At 46.9% G+C, this 24,889-nt stretch overlaps 2 protein-coding genes across 2 annotated transcripts; both read left to right on the top strand.

The window, feature by feature from the left end:
- Positions 1-5,153: 5,153 nt before the first annotated feature.
- Positions 5,154-8,889, top strand: LOC123048561 (uncharacterized). The gene is made up of 2 exons (XM_044471645.1): positions 5,154-6,322; positions 7,034-8,889. Exon 1 carries the CDS (start codon positions 5,188-5,190, stop codon positions 5,917-5,919), a length of 732 nt encoding a protein of 243 aa, XP_044327580.1. The 5' UTR covers positions 5,154-5,187; the 3' UTR covers positions 5,920-6,322; positions 7,034-8,889.
- A 5,712-nt stretch (positions 8,890-14,601) lies between these two features.
- LOC123051375 (MLO-like protein 1) lies at positions 14,602-17,824 on the top strand. Its single transcript, XM_044474243.1, has 13 exons — positions 14,602-14,742; positions 14,838-15,116; positions 15,284-15,400; positions 15,510-15,561; positions 15,671-15,762; positions 15,859-15,933; positions 16,058-16,146; positions 16,269-16,318; positions 16,471-16,511; positions 16,702-16,911; positions 17,073-17,140; positions 17,213-17,273; positions 17,483-17,824. The coding sequence occupies exons 1-13, from the start codon at positions 14,617-14,619 to the stop codon at positions 17,684-17,686; spliced, it is 1,464 nt and encodes a 487-aa protein (XP_044330178.1). The 5' UTR covers positions 14,602-14,616; the 3' UTR covers positions 17,687-17,824.
- Positions 17,825-24,889: the final 7,065 nt, after the last annotated feature.

The raw sequence follows: 24,889 nt of genomic DNA, 5'->3' as shown, positions 1-24,889 counted from the left end.
GCGCTCGGGTTAGGCACGCGCCGCTAGGGTTTCCCCTATCGCCCAGGGGCGGCGGCGGCCTAGGGCCGGCCAATTCGCGCGGCGGGGCCTGGCGCCACCCGACGGCGGCCAAGGCACGCGCCGGCGGCGCCCTAGGGCCGGCCAGCTCGCGCGGCGGGGCCTGGCGCCACCCGACGGCGGCCAAGGCACGCGCCGACGGCGGCCTAGGGCCGGCCAGCTCGCGCTGCGGGGCCTGCACGCGGGGGCGGCCGGGGCTGGCCATGGCCAGTGGCGCGGCGCGGCCACGGGACGGCGCGGCCACGGCGCGCGGCGCGCGGCTACGGCGACGACGGCCGGCACGGCACGCGGCTGCGGCGGCTGCGGCCACAGCACGCGGCGGCCATCGGGGCGCGCGGCCTCGGCGCGGCCAGCGGGGCACGCGGCCATGGCGCGGCGGCGCGGCTCGGCCCCGGCGCGGCGCGGCCGGAGCAGCACGGCCAGCGCGACGCGGCCACGGCCACGGCCACGGCGGGCGGTGTGCTGCCACGGCGACGGCCAGCACGGCGGCGCCGGCGACCAGCGGGGTCGCGGCCAGCAGGGCGGCGCGTGCAGCGGGCACGCGAGCGCGGCGACGGCAGTCGAGCGCTTGGCGACGGGGACGTCGTCATCTGCCTCGGGATGGCAAGATCGTGCGTCTTCGGGACGTCACGACGCGTGTACGTCGGGTACAACGCGGCGGTACCGTGATCATCTGGATCACGATCTGTACCGACTCCCGTATAGTGTAGTGTAGTCAACAAGTCTCTCGTGATCCAAAAAACATCGACATTGGTCGGTGACGTGTTCGTCCGCTCGGTTTTTGGGAGAGAAATCCACACCATAGGTAGATGTATCCGAAAAATAATCTAATCGCAAAAACGGAATCGTAGTAACGAGAGAAATCCATTTTTGCAAAGAGTGGGGATCGGATCTTATACCTCCGCGGGATCGACGAAAGCCTGCGTGATGCAGGCTTGACGCAGGCTTGACGGAGAGTTGATGGAGCGAAGCGTGCTGATAACGTGTTCCGCAACTCCGCCGGCGAGTCCGGTCCGAGGTTGCGGAGCGAGAGCGAGCGTCGTAGACGAAGTAGTCGAAGTATGCGAAAGTAAAAATGACACAGGGAGATAGAGGAGACCAGCTTTATTAATTAATGACCAGGTGTTACAATGATGGCTCCTCGTTGCTTTATATAGGGGGTAGGTGGTTAAGGGATAAGTATCCACTTAACAAAAGAGGGGAAACGGGAGGGGCTGGCCCGTGCACTTTGCACGCGGCCGCCGCCACCCCTCCGGGTGACCCGGTTTCCCAGTTCTGTCTCACAACAGTTTATTCTGAAAATCAAAGCGACGCTGCTTGGTAACTGACAAAATATCTGCAGAAAACATACAGGCGGGGGGGGGGGGGGGGGGGGGGGTGTGCTTTCATGCTTCAAGGCCCGTTTAATTTGGACCACATCTTTTTTATAGTACAGTATGTTTAATTTATGCGGAGATACATTTTAAGCAAGAATCATTTATTTGTCGTCAAATTTTGAAGTGAAATCCACTTTTAACAATACTCACATCAGAATTACTAGTACAAACAATTTTGCACGTGTGGAAGTCTCCCATCTTCAGATAATTAGGCAAGCGGCAGTTTTGCAATGACAATCTGCAAAGTGGAAAATATTCAAATTTCTCGTTTTTTTAGGGGATATTCAGATTTCTCGTTTCTTTTCCTCGGGGGTTTCAGATTTCTCGTAATCGTTGGAGGGGGTGTGTTTGTGTGTGTGCCCGGCTCGGCAAGGCCATGGACGAGAGGTCGCCGCTGCTTTGTCTTGTTTGGCCGCCGCCGTCGAGTCCTTCGGTGTCACCGCCATTCACGCAAGCGGGAATAAGAGAACCCTAAATCAGATGTACCAGTTTAGAGCATGATGAAATACGTGTGTTTTGGAATCAGGAACGAACTACTGGAATTGAGAATTGACGGCGAGTGGGAATGGGCTGCTTTGAGATTGTCACCGCCGCCACGTGTCGGTTGTCCAATTGGGTCTCACGTCCTCGCCTGTGAGACCTGGTCTCATAAGAAATTTTTATCCGGGTGGGCGGATAACGACCGTCAAAAGCGCAGGCTGGAGGTCGTGAGGTGGGGAAAGTGAAATAGGGATGGCCAAACGAAAAACTAACCAGTTGGGGTCCTTTTTGTCAACTTCTCGCACAAGTCACAGGTCATTCCTCCGCGTGGCAATCCAAGTTGACGTGGCCATGGTCAATTTGCCACGCGGCTTGGTCAGCACCATTTAGGACCCGCAGTGGACAACTTAACTAGTTTTAGGACCTAGCTTTGCATTTTAGAACTTTTAGGACCTAGGTGACACACCTCGAATACTTTTAGGATCAACAGTGCATTTTACTCTTTCAAGGCGGATGCACGTGTTTGTATTATAACATATTTAACTTAATTAATAACATAAAAGAGAGGTCAATCCTAAATAGAAGTTTAGCATCTTCTAACTTTTTAGTTTAACACTTGCTTAACACTGTAACATTGCCCAACAATGTACAAATCTACAACAAATATGTGAGCAGAGAAGCAAGTGCAAAAATAAGTACATCCTCCATTTGGTCCCCAAATCCTGTTACCCAAATAAATGGATTTCTTGAAATTCCTCAAGATATCTCAAGCAGTAGGTTTTATCCCAGCCTTGTGAGAATACCTGAAACAGTGACGCAGTAGTAAATACCGAAGTGAATATTTCTAGCAGATACTTATGAGTTTAAGACATTTACATCAAAATTAATCTGCCCTCAAATAGAAAATGTGAGGTTCAAGTGGCCAGACTTCACAAAGCACTGTCACCATTTTAGGTTGAACATTATGTACCTAAAAAAATGAGCCGGATCGGTTCCATGCTTTTTCAATGTTCTGGTTCGAAACAAAAGAAACAAGTTACTTGGTTTCAAAAAGAACTATGATTTGTACCTTATCATACTTCTAAAAATCATCATGGTCTTCCTGACTACAGTTCCTCCCAATTGATCATTCCACTCCTAAACTCTATGAACGTACCCCTAAGCAAATGTTTACTTGGTCAATAAAGAGCTAGTACCGGTATGGTGAGAACTCTCGGACATGATTCTGTGCTGACATTTTAACCGAGATATCCAAGTCCATGATGTAATGGGGAGTGAAGTTAATAAATTCCAGCAAAGAGCACATATTATGAACATTTATTGTATATATACTTTTTTTACCAGCCAACTGTGGGGTAAAACACCCACCTGAGGCTGGTCATAGTGGGGAGTAACTTATACTAGTGTCATGCATATGACACTAGTCTAAGTTACTACTTTCATAGTGCAAAGTAACATGGTAGTAGTGTCATAGGTTGCTTCATTTATTAGCTCATAGACTCATTTTGCCTCGGGAAGCGCTATGTTACAGTAACATATTATGTTACCACAAGCACCTCTTTCCTCATTAAATACTTGCCACGTAAGCAAAATTGTCTTGGGATGTGTTAAGTTACTACCTAAGTTACCCCACTATGGCTAGCCTGAAGTTAAAACGGCCGGCGGCGACATGGGGTGAACCATCAGCCTAATGAAGCCGGCGATAGGACTATAAAGACTTAGGCAAAGAGAAGCAAAGTCCCCCCGAGCCGCAAGCAACCAAAAAAGGAATTACATTGCTACCCACCTCTCCATAGCGCTCGAGCATCGTCTTCTACCTCTGCTATTGCTGGCTCTCCTCGTGGCACCGACTGCCAGTGAGCGGGGCCGGCCCTAGTATTATGGAGGCCCTAGTGCGATTTATGGCAGAATGAACATTAACACAGTAATTTATATACTTTCGACAATATATATCATATAGTATCAAGAAAATAAAAATAAAAGACATTAACATAAAAACATAATTTTAGTTGGCAAATAGAGTCTCAATACACCACCTATATGTGATTATATGATGCAAATAATGATTATAATATACTCAACTATAAATAACTATTAAATAAACACAACATGGTGAAGTGTGCCGATGAGGGGGGGGGCATACGGCCCCTGTCCATATTAAAATTTTGTTATGCATTTTTTTGTAATTTATTTAAGTATGTAGATATATTAGGCCCTTATTTAAGTACTAGCTCAGCCACTGCCGACAATGGCGGCGACGGCGATGATGTTGGCGGTGCTACTGATGGCAAGATGCTCCTGGAGCCAATGGGGCTTCTCAAGCCAGTGGTGTTGCTGATGGTGCGGACGGCGCTGTTGCAGCTGATAGGTCTGAATCTGCCCGTCGGGTTGGCATTACTATACTATATCACTAAGCTCCCTAGTTATAAAGGCCTCTCAGCCAATTGAGTTTGTCAATTCTGGATCCAGCCTCCCAATTTTGACTCGGTCGTGCGTCTAGCGGGTCCCTTTGGTCAGTGGAGGTGGCTGATCCCTTTCCCATCGTGGTAGAACTCTCTCGATCCCTACCATCTATACGTGCTCCGAGGAGAAAAAAGGTTGAAGAGAGGAGGCGTCCTCCGTCGGCGGATCTGCCATTCCCCTTCCCCTCCGGCGTGCTCGCATCAATTCCACCAAGGCAAGTATTAATCACTCAGGGTGTGCTTCATGCTTCAATGCCCGTTTAATTTGGAGCACATCTTCTTTATTGTATGACTTATGTGTAGGTACATTTTACAACACGAATTGTTTATTTGTCGTCAAATTTTCAAGTGAAATTCACTTTTAACAATACTCACACATCAGATTTACTAGTACAAAAAATTTGCACGTGCGGAAGTCTCCCATCTTCAGATAATTAGGCAAGTGGCAGTTTTGCAATGACACTCTGCAAAGCGGAAAATATTCAAATTTCTCGTTTTTTAGGGTATATTCAGATTTCTCGTTTGTTTTTTAGGGGTTTCATATTTCTCGTAATCCGTTGGAGGGAGTTTTTTTTTCTTTGAGAATTATCCGTTGGAGGGAGTGAAGCACATAGCAGCCCAGCCCAGCGAATTCCTAAAGTGGGCCGTCGTATCCAAGCAGTCCGTCCTGCACTATTCTATCTAGAGCCCAAGACACCAACTCGCTGGGCCCAACACCACGTCGCTTTTTTCCTGTGCACGCAAGGAAGAAGCGGTTCCAGAAAAAGAAAAAGAAAACTCCCCACGAATGAGAGAGCTGGAGCCAGGCGCCAATGACCCGACGCCGCCGCGGCGGCTCGCCGCCGGCGCCTCCGCCCCCGCTCGAAGACGACGACCTCCTCCGTGAGATCATGCTCCGCCTCCCTCTGCAGCCCTCCTCCCTTCCCCGCGCCTCCGCCGTCTGCAAGCGGTGGCGATGCGTCGCGGTCGACCCCAAATTCACCGCCCGCTTCCGCGCCCACCACGGGAAGCCGCCCCTCCTCGGCGTCTTCCAGCACCGCGATGACGGCATCGTGTTCGCCCCCGTCCTGGCCCCTCCCGACCGCGTCCCTCCCCAGCGCTTCGACCTGCGACTCCCCGACGACCACCCCTACCTGGGGCCACAGTTGCTCGGCTGCCGCCACGGCCGCGTCCTCGTATTCGACCGGCCGCGTGCGGAGGTCCTTGTGTGCGATCCCATCGCGGGCGAGGAGCGCCGCGTGGCCGTTCCGCCGGAGTTCAGAACGGCCGGCGTCAACGGGGCGGTACTCTGCGCTGACCGCGGCCAGGGACACGTGCACGGCGGCTGCCACTCCAGCCACTTCAAGGTGGTGTTGGTGTTCATGCGCATCCATGAATATCATGCCCTCGCGCGGGTCTACTCCTCCGAGACCAACACATGGGGCCATCCCATCACAATAGAGGCTCCATATTCAGGTTCGACTTGTTGCAGTGGTTCCCAGAGCTCCCTTGTTGGTAATGTTCTTTACTGGCTGTTAAATCACGCGGAAGACGGCATACTTTAGTTTGATTTGGATAGACAAAGCCTCGATGTGATTGAGGCCCCTCCCAGGATGAGTTTTCCCTGCAACTGTCAGATCATCCAGGCCGAGGATGGTACTCTTGGCCTCGCCATATTTTCTCACCGTTACCATAACATTCAAATGTGGCAGAGGAAGGTTAATTGCCATGGTGTTGGCACATGGGTGCTATGGAAGACCACTGAAATGCATGACATTCATGGGCTCCCTCCTCCAGCAAGGAGGGGGATGGAACTGATACGGGGATATGCCGAGGATGCTAATGAAATACTTTTATATCTGGACGGCATTGTCTATATGGTTCAACTTAAGTCGATGCGATCAAGAAAACTCTGGGAAACCCATCACATTACCCTTTGTCATTCTTTCAACAGTTTCTACACGCCAGGTGATTGTTCATCCTTAGTCCTTGCATTATAGGAGTAGCTTAATATGATTATGTCTTGTACATGGTTGCTCGAATACCTTCGTTACAATTCTTAAGTGTTCACTGACTTAAAACTAAGTTAATGATTGCCTCTTTCCTAGCTGTACTGTTAGGTGTATCACTCTTCACTGTTCGTTCGTTAGATATACAAGCTTATAGCCTTTTTGTGTCATCATTCGATGTAGTTGTCTTCATCCTTGGGAGATAACAAATCAAATATCAAGTGGGTTTTAGTGTAAAAGCAAATGTCAAATGATTAACACCTTTTCCCCTGAAGTTGTTTTCTCTAACCAGGCTTCATTTATTTAAATCTGAATACCCAAGATCACTTCTGTTGGTAGTGTTTATGCGTTTTGGCATGTTTTATTTTGTCTTCTTACATGATGAGGAATGAGTTTACATAATATAAATTCTAGACCATGTCTTATTTTCTTCTTTTAAAGCTAACTTCTTAATTATAAGGTAGCTATGTATACTGCTTTCAAGAATGTTCCTTTCAAAACGCAACTTGTGTGGTTTTGTTTACTGTTGCCAGCATCAATAGTGAGCTATAAAACATAACTACAAGTGAGTTCTTCTCGATTCATCTATTCAACAGATTCAGTGTTGCCTTCTCATATCCATTTGTCTTTTCCTTGGAACTTTTATTAATTGGATGTTTTATGTTTCTAGGCATTGGAATTGCTGGTGCACGATACAATGGGTGACTATCTGGTTTGATGTGGTAATGTGCTTAAATGGCTCAGCAGGTTAGAACATATCTGAATATAATTTGGGAGGTTTGGACTATATAGCTTTTTATATGAAAAATATCTAGATGCCAATGTGGATAGCATGCACCAAGCCACCAATGCACTATTGTCCATTCAGCTGTTATTATCCAGTGTTGAAATAACACATATGCCAAAGATGATGGTGATGACAAGGCAAAATTCCTCTCCTGTTGTGTGTTGTGCATAAATGACAACCAGATGATCCATATATTGAATATCATGGTGGTGTTGATATTACCAGTTTGTGCCTATCTAACCATGCCTAAAGCTCTCATTGATATAGCTATGTTCTGAATAGATAAACTGGAAGGGTTGTGTTAGTAGTCCATTTTGTTATTAGAGATAGTCAGTTACAACATTGACTCCCCCACCCCAACAGATTAGAGTATCAGAACGCTCCAAAGATTTATTTTGTGTTGCTGGTATTTCTCTGAGATATAATCAGGAATATGATATCTATTACATAGCTCTTCCTTATGTTGCCGAAGTGATCATGAGTTTATACACTCATTTTGTTTATACACTATGTTCGATTAGGTTCAGCATTTATCTGTATCATGTTACTGTATTATGTTACTAAAAAAAATTCTCTCTTAAGTGAATGAAGGGCTGCTGCAGCTCATTGAGTTTGTCACATCATATCAATGTGGTCAGCAGTGTTTACATGTTGCCTGAAAAAAGCCTTAGTTAGTGTTTTCCTTAGTCTAACCTTAACCCAGTTGCATGTATTCATGTTTTGCCAGTTGTTTGCATGTTCACGTGTTTGCGTCCCGAATCAACTACGTAAGATACCTAGCTAGTTGTGTGCTGACTATACTTTCCGAGTTCTCTTCTGTGACGTGTTTCTATTTTCATTTCCGACTGTAAGTTCTGTTGTGTGTGAAGTATTTCTATTTGAGTTTCTAACTTGTAAGTTTGCTGCGTGAAGCATTCTGCCAACACTCACACTGCTGCCATGTTCTTTGTCCCAGTGTTTCCCTGTAATGGCTTACTAACCATTTGCGGGTAAAAAAAACATGAACATGTACTTCTGATCCTTGAGCTGGAAAATGCCATTTGGAGAAGAAGCTGCACGTTGGGTACAAATTACTACAGTTTCAGACTAGTGAACATGTACTTCTGATCCTTTGCTTTTTTTTCTTCACGGCTACGATATGGGGCTCAAGGGGAATGCCATACTGTCTTCATTTTCGTCGGAGTGAACCTGTCGATGGCACGGCATCACCCCTTGTGTCGTCAGAGTGAACACGCAAGAAAAAGTTTCTTAGGTACTTGCAATGCATCAAGGATCACATGCTCACATAAAAGTGACCAGGCCATCTTGAGGTGATTGGATACAGATTCGGATTATTCCAGATGTGTCGACCCAAGGAAGTCTACATTCGACTATTTGTTTTTGCTGGCTGGAGGAGCAATTTCATGGGAGAGTGGAAAACAACCTGTCATTTCTACATCCACGATGGAGGCTAAATTTGTGGCATCATTTGAGACCACTATTCAATCATTGTGGCTGCGGAATTTTGTGTCATGCCTTCAAATTATTGGTAATACTGAAAGGCCATTGAGGATTTATTGTGATATTTCCGATGTGGTCTTCTTTTCAAAGAATGACAAGTACTCGAAAGGAGTGGATTTGAAGTACGTAGCGGTGAAAGAAAATGTACAAAATCAAAAGGTACCAGTCGAGCGTATTGATACAAATTTGACGCTAAATAAAGGACTACCACCCAAGACATTTTGTGGCCACATCGAGAGAATGGGTACTATATAAATCTTTATAAGCATAGTGGGTGTATATATGCATCACCGAGTGTTGCTCATCTTTTATGTACTTACAAATTCAATAAATTGTTGTTTTGCTTGTTATCCACATTATCACATATACGATTATTTTTTTGGTGAGATAACAATGTGTTATTTTCCATAAAAGTTCTGTCTTGTGTCAGATGTGACACATGGAAGGAACCTTGTTATTGTATGACTTGTGACCGCCATGATTCTGTTGGCTCAATTCAGATGACGATACTTGACAAATTTTTGATGAGAAGTGTGCTCCTAAAATTTTATGTCAAGTCTTCACAAGGGCCAAGTGGGAGATTGTTAAATTATTTTAACATAATATGGCCCATGTAAATTACAGAAACATTTCTTAATTTTAAGGGTCTTAGTGTGATGGTTGCTAGACTAATGGATTAAGAATAGTGGGTTTGAATTCCCTCTCCTCTCCCTTGTATAGACATTTGTGTGTTATAAACTTATAATTAAAGTAATGCATTTATTAGATGTATGTATGGAGTTACCACATGACAACGCATGAAAAATAAGAGTTACGTACTGTACCATCCATAAGCTAGTGAATGGATCTTAATTGGCATGAAGAAGCACATTGGACGTTTCATGCATAGATGGCATCCACTTAGTGCAGCTTAATTACCTTGAGTGAGCGCTGCCGTTTAAGAATTTGAAGTCTCATTCGACAACGCTTAGTGCATGCTTATGCATGTATAATAAAACAGATAAAGCATGCTACACCCGATGGTATGGAAAAGTGACAGAAATAAGAACTCCCATATGAGTTTCCCGTGTTCTCTAGTCATCAAGAGATCGCTAAAGGTAAAGAAGGAAGAGAGGCGAGAAAACTCGCTATGGCGGGTGTCAACATGCCTCAAGGTACGGGTTTGCAATGCTGCACATGCAACGGGTTTTCTCTTGGTTGAATCAATTTTGTGCTAATCGATCTCGTTGCTTCCGCGATTTTGTTAACATGCCTTGTCAATCACTGCACATTTCCGTAAACATGTTTTGATTATGGGACAAACATGTGAGATGTGTGAGTGCGTGATCTATATGCATCTCCGATCGAAGGATGCACGTCGTCGTACGCTAGCATCTGAGTACGTGACTCGGTGTCACAATTAATCACCGTCCTGCCTCAGATTTGCACTACGATCATCACCATCACGTCATGTCTGACCCAGCGGAGGGATGGATTTGCCATATCCTCATGCGCTTTCGGTTGGTTGGCTGGTTGACATCTTCCTCGAAGCCACATCCTCGTGTCCAAATAAGCGTTAGATAATTCGATTGACTTGACTAACTCGCTGCCCTCTAGTCGTCTTTTTACGGCTAATATACACACTAACAATAATATAATTGTCAGTTAACGATCTGCGGAATGTGCACTCAAGGCACTTGCAATCATTTGTGTAGCTGCCTTCGAGTTTCGAAATGGTCTTATTCGTTGCTGTCAGCCAATCATATACATCATGTGCAACTAGGACAAACGGGCGATTAATAATCATATGTAGCTGCATGCACCAGATGCACCCTCACCAGTTATCTCATTGCATTCGACGACCAACTACTCTTCTTCCTCATAATTAGTTCTAAGACACCCTCACCCATATAGAAATCTAGCTAGGTGCATGCATGGTATGACCAATTCATCTCAATTTTTCAAAGCACACGGTTTGGTTAGATAAACACTTCCTTAGTTGAAGCTACGACCAAGTTAGTCAGGCCAGTCTAGTTATTTTACGATTGAAAATAGAGGCAATATTTCACTCCCAAGATCTATCGATTACGGAGTACCATCCATAGTACATTAATGATGCAAATATTAGGAAGAGCAGGTGAATCATGTTATGAAACATTATGGACATTGCACTAGTAGTTCTCTCTAAGAACTCACCGAGGGTTTATTGGTGTCATCGAACAGTCACATTGCCGGTTTGTTGCAAGTTGCACCCATGTTCATCACAGTGAAGAAACTTTATTGCCTCCCCGCTTGTAGAGGTTAGCTTGCCGTGCTACCCTAAATCTTATTCCCTCCAAGGGTGAAGTAGGAGTAGCTACTTGATTCGGTGTGTCAGTGTGTGGAACAAGGATGCTTACTGGTCTTTGTGTTCACACATTAGCAGCCTACTATTGGTCAAGTCTGTTAAGCTGATAGAAAACAAAAGCTGACTTGGACAACATTAATTGCTCTCGTCAAGAGATTACAAGTCTTTGCAGCTATTTAGGCAAAGTCTCTGTCACGTCATGTGCCTACAGAAATACTCCTATATTGCATGGCTGGAGGTTCTCTTTGTATATAGAGCCTATTTGGTTCCAAATAAGTCACCAACTTATAAGTCGAAAAGTGAAAAAAGTGACTTATTTTGCTAAACAGACCCAACTTATAAGTCACACCAACTTATAAGTCATAAGTTGCTCCACCCCAACTTAAAACTTATAAGTCACCCCCTTTTGCGTGGGTCCCACCACCTTTACATAAAAAAACAAGGTGGGAAGGTGTGGTCAGATGACTTATAAGTCAGGTGACAACCAAACAGGCGTGACTTATAAGTCACTGGTTTTAAGTCACCTGACTTATAAGTCAGGTGACTTATTGGAACCAAACAGGCCCATAGATGTCCACCTTCTTCCCTGTGCAACATGGAACTAAATCTTGCGTGAGAACTTTTGGAATTTTCTTCATAGGCCATATCCACACATCATAACACATTTTGTTGGTAATTGCACATCCGTTCTATAATTGCCGACGATCATAAGCGGACATACAAATACACAATCGGTTCATTAAAAAATCACAGCCGGTCGTTGAAAGATAGTCAAAGTTCACATAATACACATAATACGGCGGACAAGTTCAAACTACAACAAAAAACTTGAAATAAAGACGGATCTTCACCACTTCCTTGCCGGCCCTTTGCCCCTCCGGCCGCCGGCGCGGCTGTAGGAGTCTGTGGCAGGAGGTGGGTCCTCGTACGAGACGTTGGACCCATCGGAGGAGGAGGGATCGGAGATGACGATGTAGTCTTGCAAGCGCCGGACGACTCGGTCTTTCTTGCGCTTGAGCTTGGCCACTCTCGCCGCCTCCCTCACTGCCTTCGCCGCCTCCCGCTAGGATTGCTCAATGCCGAGTAGTCCTGGCCATGGGCAGCCCGGCCCGGCCCGAAAAAGCCTGACTCAGCCCGGCCCGACGCTGCTCCCGGGCCGGGCTCAGGCCTAGATTTTGAGCCTGATGGCTTGACCGGGCCGGGCCTGGGCCCGTCGTTTTTGCAGTTTTCTGAAGGGGCCCGGCCCGAGGCCCGAGGCCCGGTGGGCTTTTACGTGTTCGGGCCGGGCTTGGGCCCAAAAACTAGGCCCGATGGCCGGGCTGAGCTCGGGCCCAGGTTTTTTGGCTCGGGCTTGGCTAGGCCCGGCCCGGCCCGAGGTTTGGCCAGGTATAATGCCGAGCCAGAGCTGCTTGACGTTGAGCCTCCGGAGCCGTCGGGCCTTCGTCTCCGCCTCAGTCAGTGCCTGGCGGCACGCCCACTCAAAGAGACGGTCCTCCTTGTCGGGCACCCGGCGGCGACGGGCGGACTGCGCAGACCCGTAGGACCCGCCCGCCATCTCCCTTGCCCTATGCCTCTCGCGACGGGCAGCTCGTGCCTCCGACTCCGGAGTCCGCATCCGCGGCGTCGGCTGAGCGGTCACTAGAACCCAGCGCTGCCCGTACGGAGCAGTGGCCGGAGGTGGAGGAGGCCGTCAGGCGGGAGGAACAGATCGGGCGGGCTCCGCAGATCCGCGCGCGGGGCGGGAAGGGCTGGCGCCAGCATCGGCGCTGTCGCGACGGGCGACAGGGGGCGTCGCACCGTACCCGGTGCTGCCGCCCGTATCGACCCACGAGCGCTCGAGCGTGATACAGAGCGCCGGCTCCTCCTCATCTCTGGAGCTGCCATCGGAGTGGCTGTCGATGCTGGACATGCTCGCCGGCCCTAGGGATTTGACGGATTGGGGAAATGGGAGCGTCGGGGAGGGGAGCGGAGTGGAGCAGAGTGAGCTAGGGTTTCTGCCGGATGGGAGTTTTTGTGGGGTCGAGGTGGGCTAGCAGTGGGCCGGGCTGACGTGGCGGACGCGCCGGGGCAGGCCCGGGCCGCCTCATATCCGTCCTACATTTGGGACGGATATGAGGGGTGCCTGTCAGCCCGGGCGTTTGAGGCCCGTTTGAGAGCTCTGACTGGGTTGGTATTTTGTGACCGGTTAGTGACCGGACGGCCTGCCCGGGCATATGAGATGGATATAGGGTGCCTGGCTGTAGATGTTCTAATAAATTAAACATTTCCCCTGAAGCAAATATAGATATTTAATGAAAATTATTTTGCACTTTGTGTAATCTTGAACAAATTAGTAGTATATTCGTGCAAATAATGACCACAATGTTATACGCTTACATATGTGTTCATACATCTAAAATATATCTTGGTGGGGCTTTGTTGTCTAAATCACAGCCGAGTCATAGACCGCACTAGCTAGGTCAGGACCTGCACCTGGCCCACAGGACTGGACTGGACGCATGTGCATTTGAAAACCAAAGGCAGGCTTCAGACTTCCACCCGACGTTGACCGCCGCTTCCTGCGGCGACTTTGATTTCGTAGACGCCGCGTCGCAGATTGAAATGTTTCTTCTTTTGTGAAATGCAATTTTTAACCCAGAGTGAAATGCAAATTTCCCCCCAGAAAATCTAGATATTCCAGTGGTGCCTTTACTTTCAGACAAGCTAAAATAATACCACTACCCTACCCGGTCAACAAAAGAAGAAGATAATCAACACCATTTTTTAGTGCTGAAACTTCGAAGACCTCCGACCTACTCCCTCCGTCCCATAATGTAAGATGTTTTTTGACACTAGTGTAGTGTCAAAAAACGTCTTACATTATGGGACGGAGGGAGTACTTGTGTGACGAAAGTGAGAGGGAGCACTTGAGCTAGGTCTTGAGTTTCTTTAAAACTATTTTTAAGAAAGAAAAACTAGAATTACGACTGCAAATTTGAAAATTTCGGATATATGACCTCTTCCTTGTTTAGTGGCAACGGAAAGGCTCATTGTGGACAGCAAAGTTACCAAAAGCCACACTACAAAAACTGAATTTCGGCAACAAATTAACCAACAACAAAGACTATCAAATTTGTTTAGACAGTTGGGAACATCATACGAAACCGGCCTGTTGGCATGTATCCCCTTTTCCGTTTTGTACCGCTAAACCTTGTTGCACTTTGGCGGCAGTGTTGGATTTGTAAGGGCCTCAGTTTAAGGCCGGGCAAGCGCATCCTTTCTAAAAAAACATCATACAAAACAACCCAGACTAGACTAGTTTTTAACGAGTTTCCAGTTCGTTAGTAGTAGTGTGGTAGACCGAAAATTGTAATTTGATGAAGAAACAAAAAAGAAGAGCACTCTATATATACAATTGTAATTGGTCACATGGGACATGTCAGTGGAATAATAGTAGTAGTATTTGGAAGGTAACAGGTTGTTTCTTGTTTTCTGGTGTGCAGCTCGGAATATGATTATTCTGATCGTGCCAAGTCAAATATGACCATGTAAGTAAATCTGCCTCTATCTATAAATTGATCAAGAACAGGTCTTGCTTGCCACTCCATTCTTACGACAAGGTGTCGGTGTGACCTTGATTCTTGACCAAGTTCTGGACGCCATGGCCGGTGGAGGAGGGAAAGCCAAGCCGCTGGAGTTCACGCCGACATGGATAGTGGCGTCGGTCTGCTCCGTCATAGTCATCATCTCTTTGCTCTTCGAGCGCTTGCTCCACCGCCTAGGCAAGGTACGTGCGTGCGTGCGTCCACCATGAGCGAGACCAGGAAGTTGTCCAATCGACCATCAGCTGAACAGCTTCTGGGCACGCGCGTTTCCATGCAGAGGCTGATGAGGAGCCGCAAGAAGCCGCTGTACGAGGCCCTCCTCAAGGTGAAGGAGGAGCTGATGCTGCTGGGGTTCATCTCGCTGCTGCTCACCGTGTTCCAGGGCCCCATGGGGAAGCTGTGCGTCAGCCCGGGCACCATGCACCACCTGCTGCCCTGCAAGCCGCCACCGCACAAGACGGACCACCTCGGCGGCGCCGTGTTCACCGGCGTGCTGGGTGGCGCGAGGCGGCTCCTCGCCGGAGGAGCCTCCTCCGACCAATACTGTCTGAAGAAGGTACACTTGAATTGGCATCGGACGTGATTGATTTTTTTCTGTGATATATACTCTACTTTTCCAAAAATCTGGTCGATCCAAAATTTTGGTATATTGCTATTTTCTTCTTCTTTGATTTGACCCGTTCCACCTTATACTTATCTAGTGATTCATTTGACGCCATGCAGGGCAAAGTTCCATTGCTTTCATCTGAAGCTATTCATCAGTTACACATATTTATCTTCGTGTTGGCCGTCACTCATTTCCTTCTCAGTGCTATTACAGTTCTTCTAGGAATTGCACAGGTAAGTACTAACTAAAAATCCAACTAGCTAGATGTTTGTTGTTAATTGTTGTCCAGACGAGTAATTAGTCTATTGTGAGTTTTCTAATTACCATGTTAATTGTTGCCAGACGAGGAATTGGCGACATTGGGAGGCCAAGATCCAAGAAGATGATGGTGGTGGTATGATGCAAATACTTTCCTAGTTTAGATAACGATGACTTCACAAGTTTTATTCAATATAAAGTTGTGTTATTTTTCCTGCTTACGAATCTTGGTTCCTAACTTGCAGCACCTCAAATGATCAAGCATGTTAGAGAATTCAAATTTATTCAAGACCACTTTAAAGGTCATAGAAAACGGTCGAGGATATTTGGTTGGATGGTATGTTTTTTTTCTTGTGCCTTAAGGATCAAAGCATATTGCATTTCTTCTTTACCTTGGGATTGGGGTATAAGACAACTCATCATCTCTCTTTAGCGCTCCTTCTTCAAACAATTCTATGGATCGGTTACCGAGGAGGACTATACAACAATGAGACTTGGTTTCATCATGGTAATAGACTTACATTTTCATCGATATATAGAAGTCACTTGTGTATTTTTTTTAGGAATGTATGTTTTCCCGTATACACTGTTAGTGGAAGAAACTTATATATAAGCTTCATTCCTTTTCACAGAAACATTGTAAGGGGACACCAAAATTCAACTTTTATATTTACATGATCAGAGCTTTGGAGTTTGATTTTAAGAAGGTTGTTGGTATCAGGTAAATGCTCAATGCTATTATTACAAAATATGCGACCTACTCTTTCTAAATCATTTGCAGTGTCCATATCAATTACCAATAGAGAAAAGTAGCAAATTAATGTCCATGTTATGCTTATGTAGTTGGTACCTTTGGGCCATGCTGATGATATTCCTACTATTGAATGTTCAAGGTATGTATCACTAGAGGTCATAAGTTTTGATCCACTTACATAACTCTTATTTGGTTAAATTGTCACTTTTTATAAAACTTTATTTTGGTTGTGCTCGCTAGACAATATTTTTATGCGAAAAATAACTCCACTATTGTTTATCGTCATTGTAGGGTGGTATGTCTACATTTGGATAACCTTGGTTCCATTCATTGTAAGTAAACATGATTTACTATCTATAGAAAAATACATAAAAGGAACTTCCGCTGCATGTATGCTTGTTTTAAGGACTAAATAATAATTATATGCCTTCATATAACTTCCACAACGATCTTTCAAACTACGGATGATCGAAAAAAAAGGAGCAGGGTCATGACATTAACTTATGTATTTGTGTTTGGCAGATGCTACTTGTGGTAGGAAGTAAGATGGAGCACATCATTACGGAATTGGCTTATGAGGTTGCCCAGAAGCATACGGCTATTCGAGGAGATTTAGTAGTTGCCCCTTCAGATGACTTCTTCTGGTTCCATAGGCCTAAATTAGTCCTTCTGTTGATCCACATCGTCCTGTTTCAAAACGCATTTGAAATTGCATTTTTCTTCTGGCTCTTGGTAAGAACAATAAGTGATCTAGTTGTACTCGACCAAATTTACTTGAACTATTAGAGAGTATCATAATACTCAAACAGATTATAAGTTTAGGATTTGCTAGTTCCAAATTGGAATCTAATGAACAAAAGTAGAACTAACTCTGGCATTTATCAACCTTGCAGGTGACATACGGATTTAAATCATGCATCATGGGTAAACCAGCATATGTTATTACTCGAATTGTCATAAGGTAAAATCACAATAATAGCAATATTGTGTTGAGAAATCTTGAGAACATACTCATCACTTTTCCTTCTTTCAGCGTAATTTGCCAACTCCTTTGTGGTTACAGCACCCTACCACTATACGCTATCGTCTCTCATGTGAGTCCAATTCATAAACTTGATAAAATTGTAGTTTTGTTGGGATTTAATGCTTTTTTGTCTTGAAATTTACTTATAAGTAGCCACTCTTGAGCAATACAAAGCTTGTTTTCACAAATAGATACTGTTGTAAAGGTTTTTATTGACATGGTAAGAAAATATTTCTTATCGATCGTTTTATTCTGATTTTGTCTCATCGTTTTGTGTAGATGGGTACTTCTTTCAAGAAGACTATATTTGATGACAATGTGACTGAAGGCCTTGTAAACTGGGCTGAAAAGGCTCGGAGACGTACAAGAAGCCCAAACAAAATTACTACAGAACCAATTGACGAGGCAAATGGTGGTGCAGTTCAAATGACAAATACACTGGCCAACTCATCAGTGGAGCAAGGGACCGCTAGGCTGATATAATTGTGTACATTGATTACTTTACAAAGGGTCCTATAGTAACAATTTCGACAATTGTAAATATATATGTTTTAGAGGCCAAAAATATCTTTTGATAATGCTAGTTATTTATGTGTTCAAGACATTATTAATTCTTCCTAACAAACTGCTCACCTTCTCTACCCCTCCATCAGCAAACCTTCTCTACGTAACTTGTCCAAAATTTCAAATACACGCCCTATTAACTAATGTTGCATAGTAAAATGGAAGGATTTTTTCAGTTCATTGAATGAATGATGCACTTGAACAAACAATAGGTGTTACATAAATGATTCAATTGCGGCGAAGTAGTAGAAATAACTTATAGAAGTTTTGCCAAGCACAAAATCATAAATGTTAGAGTTATATTTATGATGCCTTTTGGCTTTCTATATTTTGGCCTTTGGTCTCCCACATGTACTTGTATATATGATGGTTTTAGCATCCTGATAATACTAAGTCGCATATTCATAACATGGTATCAGTGCTATGGTTAGATCTTCCTCCTGGCGACACAACTCGTCTTATGATCGATTTTTTTGGTCTGATTTTCCTCTTTCTCCTGCTGTGTTCATCTTATTTCTCCAGATCCGATCGAGTCCCAAATTGGTTTTGCTGTCCAGATCGTCAAATTCCGTTGCCGCTCTTTTTTTCCTGCCGAAACCACCGACTCGTTGTTCCTGACCGCCTGTAGCTGCTCTGCGACCGTTGCTCCCTCACGGTCGCCCGTCACCACCTCCAAGCCCGGTAGACGCCAACATCTCCAGGTTTCCTCCGGCCGCCGCCATCTGCCGCCTGCGACCTTCGCCGGCTGTGTTTCTTCAGCTTTTGTCATTCTCATCATCCAATTGGTCCTCCCCATTCTCAGTTGCTCGACTTCTACACCCTACCTCTTAATTAGCTTCATCCTCCAAGCCGGCCACCCCACTGAATCTCCATGTTTCTGACACGCCACATCATGTCAATCATGGTTACTTATGCATGTAACTATATCTTCATTAGTTAGGTTATAATAATTACAAGCATATGCATGTGTGTTTGCCCAAGACAAAGTTTATGAAGTCCAAGTTTTTTTTACACTAATGAAGCTATCAATTTGTTTTTCTGTTTTATGAGTCTCATTTTTAATGCTCCCCATCATATGTTCAGATTTTGAGGTGTAATTTTCAACTCATAATTTGTTTTTATTTTAATTTTCTTTATCTTTATCTTTTTTATATAAACTTTACAGGCATATACTATATCTATACAAAATTAGAATGCTATCTTATAGACTGTCTCATCCTTCCTTATCTTTCTTCTCTCACACTCACAATTATCATTTGTTTTCACACATCCTCTTAGAGCATCTACAGCCAGGAGCCTCAAACGACCGGGCGGACGGCACGGTCAGTGAACGGTAAAAAAAAGCGACCCAGACATGACAATATGGACCGATGGAACTTGACGAAATGATTTAAAAAGGAGCCAAGCAGCCATCAAAGGGATACAGAGTGTGACTATGAATCTTCCCACAAGACGAATCTTCTATCCGTATAAGAAGAGAAGATTCATAGTACAGTCTATATCTTGCACAATGATAACCAAAGTTTATCTTTTTGGACGACCCGACTATTTAAGCTGGTCGCATTGCTCCAGGCACTGGCGGAGCTTCAGCAAGGCTCAATGGGCCGTGGCCCGCCCAGGGTTGAAGCTACTTTTTTTTATAAAGCCTAGCACACAACGCTACCCTAACATGACATATACCGATCTGCAGAATAGGAACGCAGCAGCTTGAATGCCTGATATAAAAATAAAACAGAAAGGAACGCAGCAGCCTCGCTCTCGCACGCCTAGCACGGAAGCTACTCGTTCGGTCATTCCTCGAACAAAGCACTCAGCCGAGGAGTTTAGGTTCCGGCAGTGCACATCAGCCGCCGGCTTCCCACTCCCCTCCCATGTCGGGACGGCCCACCGGCCACCGGCACTCAGCTAGTCAGGCCACTGTAACAGACCCGATCTAGGGAGGGAGTAGGAGAGGATGATTGGCAGGGAAGGGGATCTGGGAGAAGGAGAAAGGAGGCCGATAAAAGAAGAACAGCTTCTCGATCTGTTTTGATGCTAGTTCATTCATATCCCGCACTCACACAGCCGTGAGGCTTAAGTACAACGCGGCCGCAGCCCACCCACTCACACCTACTACCCTGCCATCTCGGGTCCACCTGTAAGCGCACTGCTTTCCTTCTCCTCCACGTTCTCCGAACTTGTGGCCCCATCTCGTCAGCGCCCTGTAGAGGCTGCGGGGTCGCCATGTCAGTCGTGACATTCACCCCTCCTTGAGTGCCGCCTTGACCCCAAGGCGGAGTGGCAGGGAACTGTTGTTGCAGACGAGCGGGATCTTCCCAGGTTGCCAACGATGCCGGCAGTCCTTCCCAATGGAGCAACAGGCGAGTGTTCTCCTTGTTCGCCATTCTGACTTGCTTGGTGGCGAGAACAGCTATTGGCACATGCTCCGCCTGCAAGATCTCGTTAGTAGGGGGTAAGTCTGGGTTTGCTTGTACCTCAGCGCCTTCTGCGTTCTTCAGTAGGGAGACGTGCACCACCGGGTGGATTTTACTTGTGGATGGAAGATCCAGCTTGTAGGCGACAGCCCCCACCTTTGCAATGATCTTGTACGGGCCGTAATACCCGAAGGTGAGCTTCTGAAACGGTCGTTGAGCAATCGATGTCTGAATGGGGCTGTAGTTTGAGCAACACTGAATCCCCGACTTCGAACGAGCGCTCAGTTCGGTGTCGGTCGGCCTGTGCTTTCATGCGATCATGCGCCTTTTTCAGCTGCTGTTGCAAATGCTCCATCATAATCTCCCTCTCTCGCAGCCACGCTGCTAAGTCTGGAACAGAGCAGTTGTCGACTTGCGACACACCGAACTCGCGAGGCAGGTGACCATATATGACTTCAAATGGGGTTCTGCCCAGTGATGAGTGAAAGGAGGTATTGTACCAGAATTCCGCGAGCGCTAACCATTTCGCCCAGTTGGCCAGGCATGCGTGAACCGCACATCGCAGATAAGTCTCTAGGCATTGGTTCACTCGCTCCGTCTGCCCATCCGTCTGCGGATGGTAAGAAGAACTCATGCGCAACTCGGTGTGACACAGCTTGAACAGCTCCTGCCAGACATTGCTCGTAAACACTCTGTCCTTGTCAGATATAATAGCCAGTGGCAGCCCATGCAGACGGAATATCTCTCTCATGAACAGCTTGGCCACTTGGAGAGCTGTGTATGAATGTGTCATGGGTATGAAGTGGGCGTACTTCGAGAACTTGTCGACCACCACTAAGATCACGTCATATCCGCAGGACTTGGGCAAACCTTCAATGAAATCGAGCGACACGATCGCCCATGGTTTCTGCGGGATCGGCAATGGTTGAAGAAGGCCTGCCGGGGACGTCCTCTCCATCTTTGCTTGCTGACACACCAGACAATTCCTGACCGTGTCTTTGACCTGCTGCTTTAGTCCCTTCCAAGCAAACAGCCGTTTGATGCGATTGTAAGTTGCATAAAACCCAGAGTGGCCTCCAGCAGCGCTCGAGTGCAGCGAGTTGATCAGGTGCTGCCGTATCTGCTTGTCTTCTTCAATCCAGATTCTGCCTTGGAAGCGAAGGACCCCGTCCTGTACTGTGAACTCTGGTTCACTGGCCGGGTCCAGGGCTAAGCTGGTTAGCTTCTTTGTTGCGTTGGGATCGTCTTTGTAGCTGTTTTTGACTGCTTCTAACCAAGCTGGTTTGCACACTGCCAGTGCCACCAGCTCGCTTTCATCAGCGTGGTCGCGTCGAGACAGCGCGTCCGCGGCACGGTTTGCCAACCCAGCTTTGTATTGGATGACGTACTGCAGCCCCACTAGTTTAGTGAACGCGCGCTGCTGAATCGGGGTGTGCAATCTCTGATATGTTAGATGCAGCAAACTTTTCTGGTCTGTCCTCACCACAAATTCTGCGTGTTGGAGGTATGGTCTCCATCTGTCAACTGCCAGGAGCAATGCCAGGCACTCCTTCTCGTAAGCTGAGAGCCCTAGATTGCGCGGAGAAAGCGCTTTGCTCAGATACGCAATGGGGTGGGAGTTCTGCATTAACACTGCTCCAATGCCTGTGCCGCTTGCGTCAGTCTCGACCACGAACTGTTTGGTAAAATCTGGCAAAGCCAACACCGGGGCTTCAACTAGCGCTTGTTTGAGTGCCTGAAAGGCTGCGTCTGCGGTTGGAGTCCACACGAACAGCGTATTCTTCTTGAGAAGATCTGTCAATGGTTTGGAGATAATCCCAAAGTTTTTGACAAACTTCCGATAGTAGCCGGCTAGACCAAGGAACCCTCTGAGTTGTTTGACTGTGTCAGGCACTGGCCACTCTTGTACTGTTTGAACTTTGCTTTTGTCGGTTGAAACCCCATCTTTGCTCACGTAGTGCCCCAAGTAGTTGATTGTTTGCTGAGCAAATGAACACTTGGACAATTTGACATAGAATTGATGTTGTCTTAACGGTTGCAGGACATGAGCCAGAAGATCTCGGTGCTGCTCCAACGTTTTCGTGAAGACCAAGATGTCGTCCATGAAAACCACTACACCTTTGCGGTTGACCGGGGCTAACACATTGTTCATATTTCCCATGAATGTAACTGGGCGTATGCCAGACCCTACGTCATTACCTTGAACGGGAAATGACCCATGTGCGTCTTGAACGCAGTTTTAAACTCGTCCCCCGGCACTAGCCTGATCTGGTGATATCCAGCCCGTAGGTCCATCTTGGAGAACCAACAGGCCCCTGCCAGTTCGTCCAGGAGTTCCTTAATGATTGGCATTGGTGTTGGGAATCGTAGCATAATTTTAAAATTTTCCTACGCTCACCAAGATGCATCTATGGAGTATACTAGCAACGAGGGGAAAGGAGTGCATCTACATACCCTTGTAGATCGCGAGCGGAAGCGTTCCAATGAACGTGGATGACGGAGTCGTACTCGCCGTGATCCAAATCACCGATGACCGAGTGCCGAACGGACGGCACCTCCGCGTTCAACACACGTACGGTGCAGCGACGTCTCCTCCTTCTTGATCCAGCAAGGGGGAAGGAGAGGTTGATGGAGATCCAGCAGCACGACGGCGTGGTGGTGGATGCAGCGGGATGTCGGCAGGGCTTCGCCGAGCTTATACGAGAGAGAGAGGTGTTGCAGGGGAGGAGGGAGGCGCCCAAGGCTGTGTCCCTACTGCCCTCCCTCCCCCTTTATATCGGCCCCTGGGAGGGGGGGGGGCGCCGGCCACAACCCATCTAGGGCAAGGGGCGGCGGCCAAGGGGGGGAACTTGCCCCCCAAGGCAAGTGGGGCGCCCCCCAACCCTAGGGTTTCCAACCCTAGGCGCAGGGGGAAGGCCCATGGGGGGCGCCCCAGCCCACTAGGGGCTGGTTACCCTCCCACTTCAGCCCATGGGGCCCTCCGGGATAGGTGGCCCCACCCGGTGGACCCCCGGGACCCTTCCGGTGGTCCCGGTACAATACCGGTAACCCCCGAAACTTTCCCGGTGGCCGAAACTTGACTTCCTATATATAACTCTTCACCTCCGGACCATTCAGGAACTCCTCGTGATGTCCGGGATCTCATCCGGGACTCTGAATAACTTTCGGGTTTCCGCATACACATATCTCTACAACCCTAGCGTCACCGAACCTTAAGTGTGTAGACCCTACGGGTTCGGGAGACATGCAGACATGACCGAGACGCCTCTCCGGTCAATAACCAACAGCGGGATCTGGATACCCATGTTGGCCCCCACATGTTCCACGATGATCTCATCGGATGAACCACGGTGTCGAGGATTCAATCAATCCCGTATACAATTCCCTTTGTCAATCGGTATGTTACTTGCCCGAGATTCGATCGTCGGTATCCCAATACCTTGTTCAATCTCGTTACCGGCAAGTCTCTTTACTCGTACCGCAATGCATGATCCCGTGACTAACGCCTTAGTCACATTGAGCTCATTATGATGATGCATTACCGAGTGGGCCCAGAGATACCTCTCCGTCATACGGAGCTGACAAATCCCAGTCTCGATCCGTGCCAACCCAACAGACACTTTCGGAGATACCCGTAGTGCACCTTTATAGTCACCCAGTTACGTTGTGACGTTTGGCACACCCAAAGCACTCCTACGGTATCCGGGAGTTGCACGATCTCATGGTCTAAGGAAAAGATACTTGACATTGGAAAAGCTCTAGCAAACGAAACTACACGATCTTTTATGCTATGCTTAGGATTGGGTCTTGTCCATCACATCATTCTCCTAATGATGTGATCCCGTTATCAATGACATCCAATGTCCATAGTCAGGAAACCATGACTATCTGTTGATCAACGAGCTAGTTAACTAGAGGCTTACTAGGGACACGTTGTGGTCTATGCATTCACACATGTATTACGATTTCCGGACAATACAATTATAGCATGAACAATAGACGATTATCATGAACAAAGAAATATAATAATAACCATTTATTATTGCCTCTAGGGCATATTTCCAACAGTCTCCCACTTGCACTAGAGTCAATAATCTAGTTACATTGTGATGAATCGAACACCCATTGCGTCCTGGTGTTGATCATGTTTTGCTCTAGGGAGAGGTTTAGTCAACGGATCTGCTACATTCAGGTCCGTATGTACTTTACAAATATCTATGTCTCCATTTTGAACACTTTCACGAATGGAGTTGAAGCGACGCTTGATATGCCTGGTCTTCCTGTGAAACCTGGGCTCCTTCGCAAGGGCAATAGCTCCAGTGTTGTCACAGAAGAGAGTCATTGGGCCCGACGCATTGGGAATCACCCCTAGGTCGGTAATGAACTCCTTCATCCAGACTGCTTCCTGTGCTGCCTCCGAGGCTGCCATGTACTCCGCTTCACATGTAGATCCCGCCACGACGCTTTGCTTGCAACTGCACCAGCTTACTGCTCCTCCATTCAAAATATACACGTATCCGGTTTGTGACTTCGAGTCATCCAGATCTGTGTCGAAGCTAGCGTCGACGTAACCCTTTACGACGAGCTCTTCGTCACCTCCATAAACGAGAAACATATCCTTAGTCCTCTTCAGGTACTTCAGGATATTCTTGACCGCTGTCCAGTGTTCCATGCCGGGATTACTTTGGTACCTTCCTACCAAACTTAC

Source organism: Triticum aestivum, chromosome 2D, assembly GCF_018294505.1.
Source record: "Triticum aestivum cultivar Chinese Spring chromosome 2D, IWGSC CS RefSeq v2.1, whole genome shotgun sequence".
Classification (NCBI taxonomy): domain Eukaryota; kingdom Viridiplantae; phylum Streptophyta; class Magnoliopsida; order Poales; family Poaceae; genus Triticum; species Triticum aestivum.
This window is presented reverse-complemented; position numbering and strand designations above follow the sequence as displayed.

Bases quoted from the DNA above. Each gene is read 5' to 3' on its own strand.
- LOC123048561 (XM_044471645.1), top strand. From the start codon at position 5,188: ATGACCCGACGCCGCCGCGGCGGCTCGCCGCCGGCGCCTCCGCCCCCG.
- LOC123051375 (XM_044474243.1), top strand. From the start codon at position 14,617: ATGGCCGGTGGAGGAGGGAAAGCCAAGCCGCTGGAGTTCACGCCGACA. The intron at 14,743-14,837 runs GTACGTGCGTGC...GTTTCCATGCAG, and splicing joins TGCTCCACCGCCTAGGCAAG to AGGCTGATGAGGAGCCGCAA. The intron at 16,512-16,701 runs GTAAGTAAACAT...TGTGTTTGGCAG, and splicing joins TAACCTTGGTTCCATTCATT to ATGCTACTTGTGGTAGGAAG.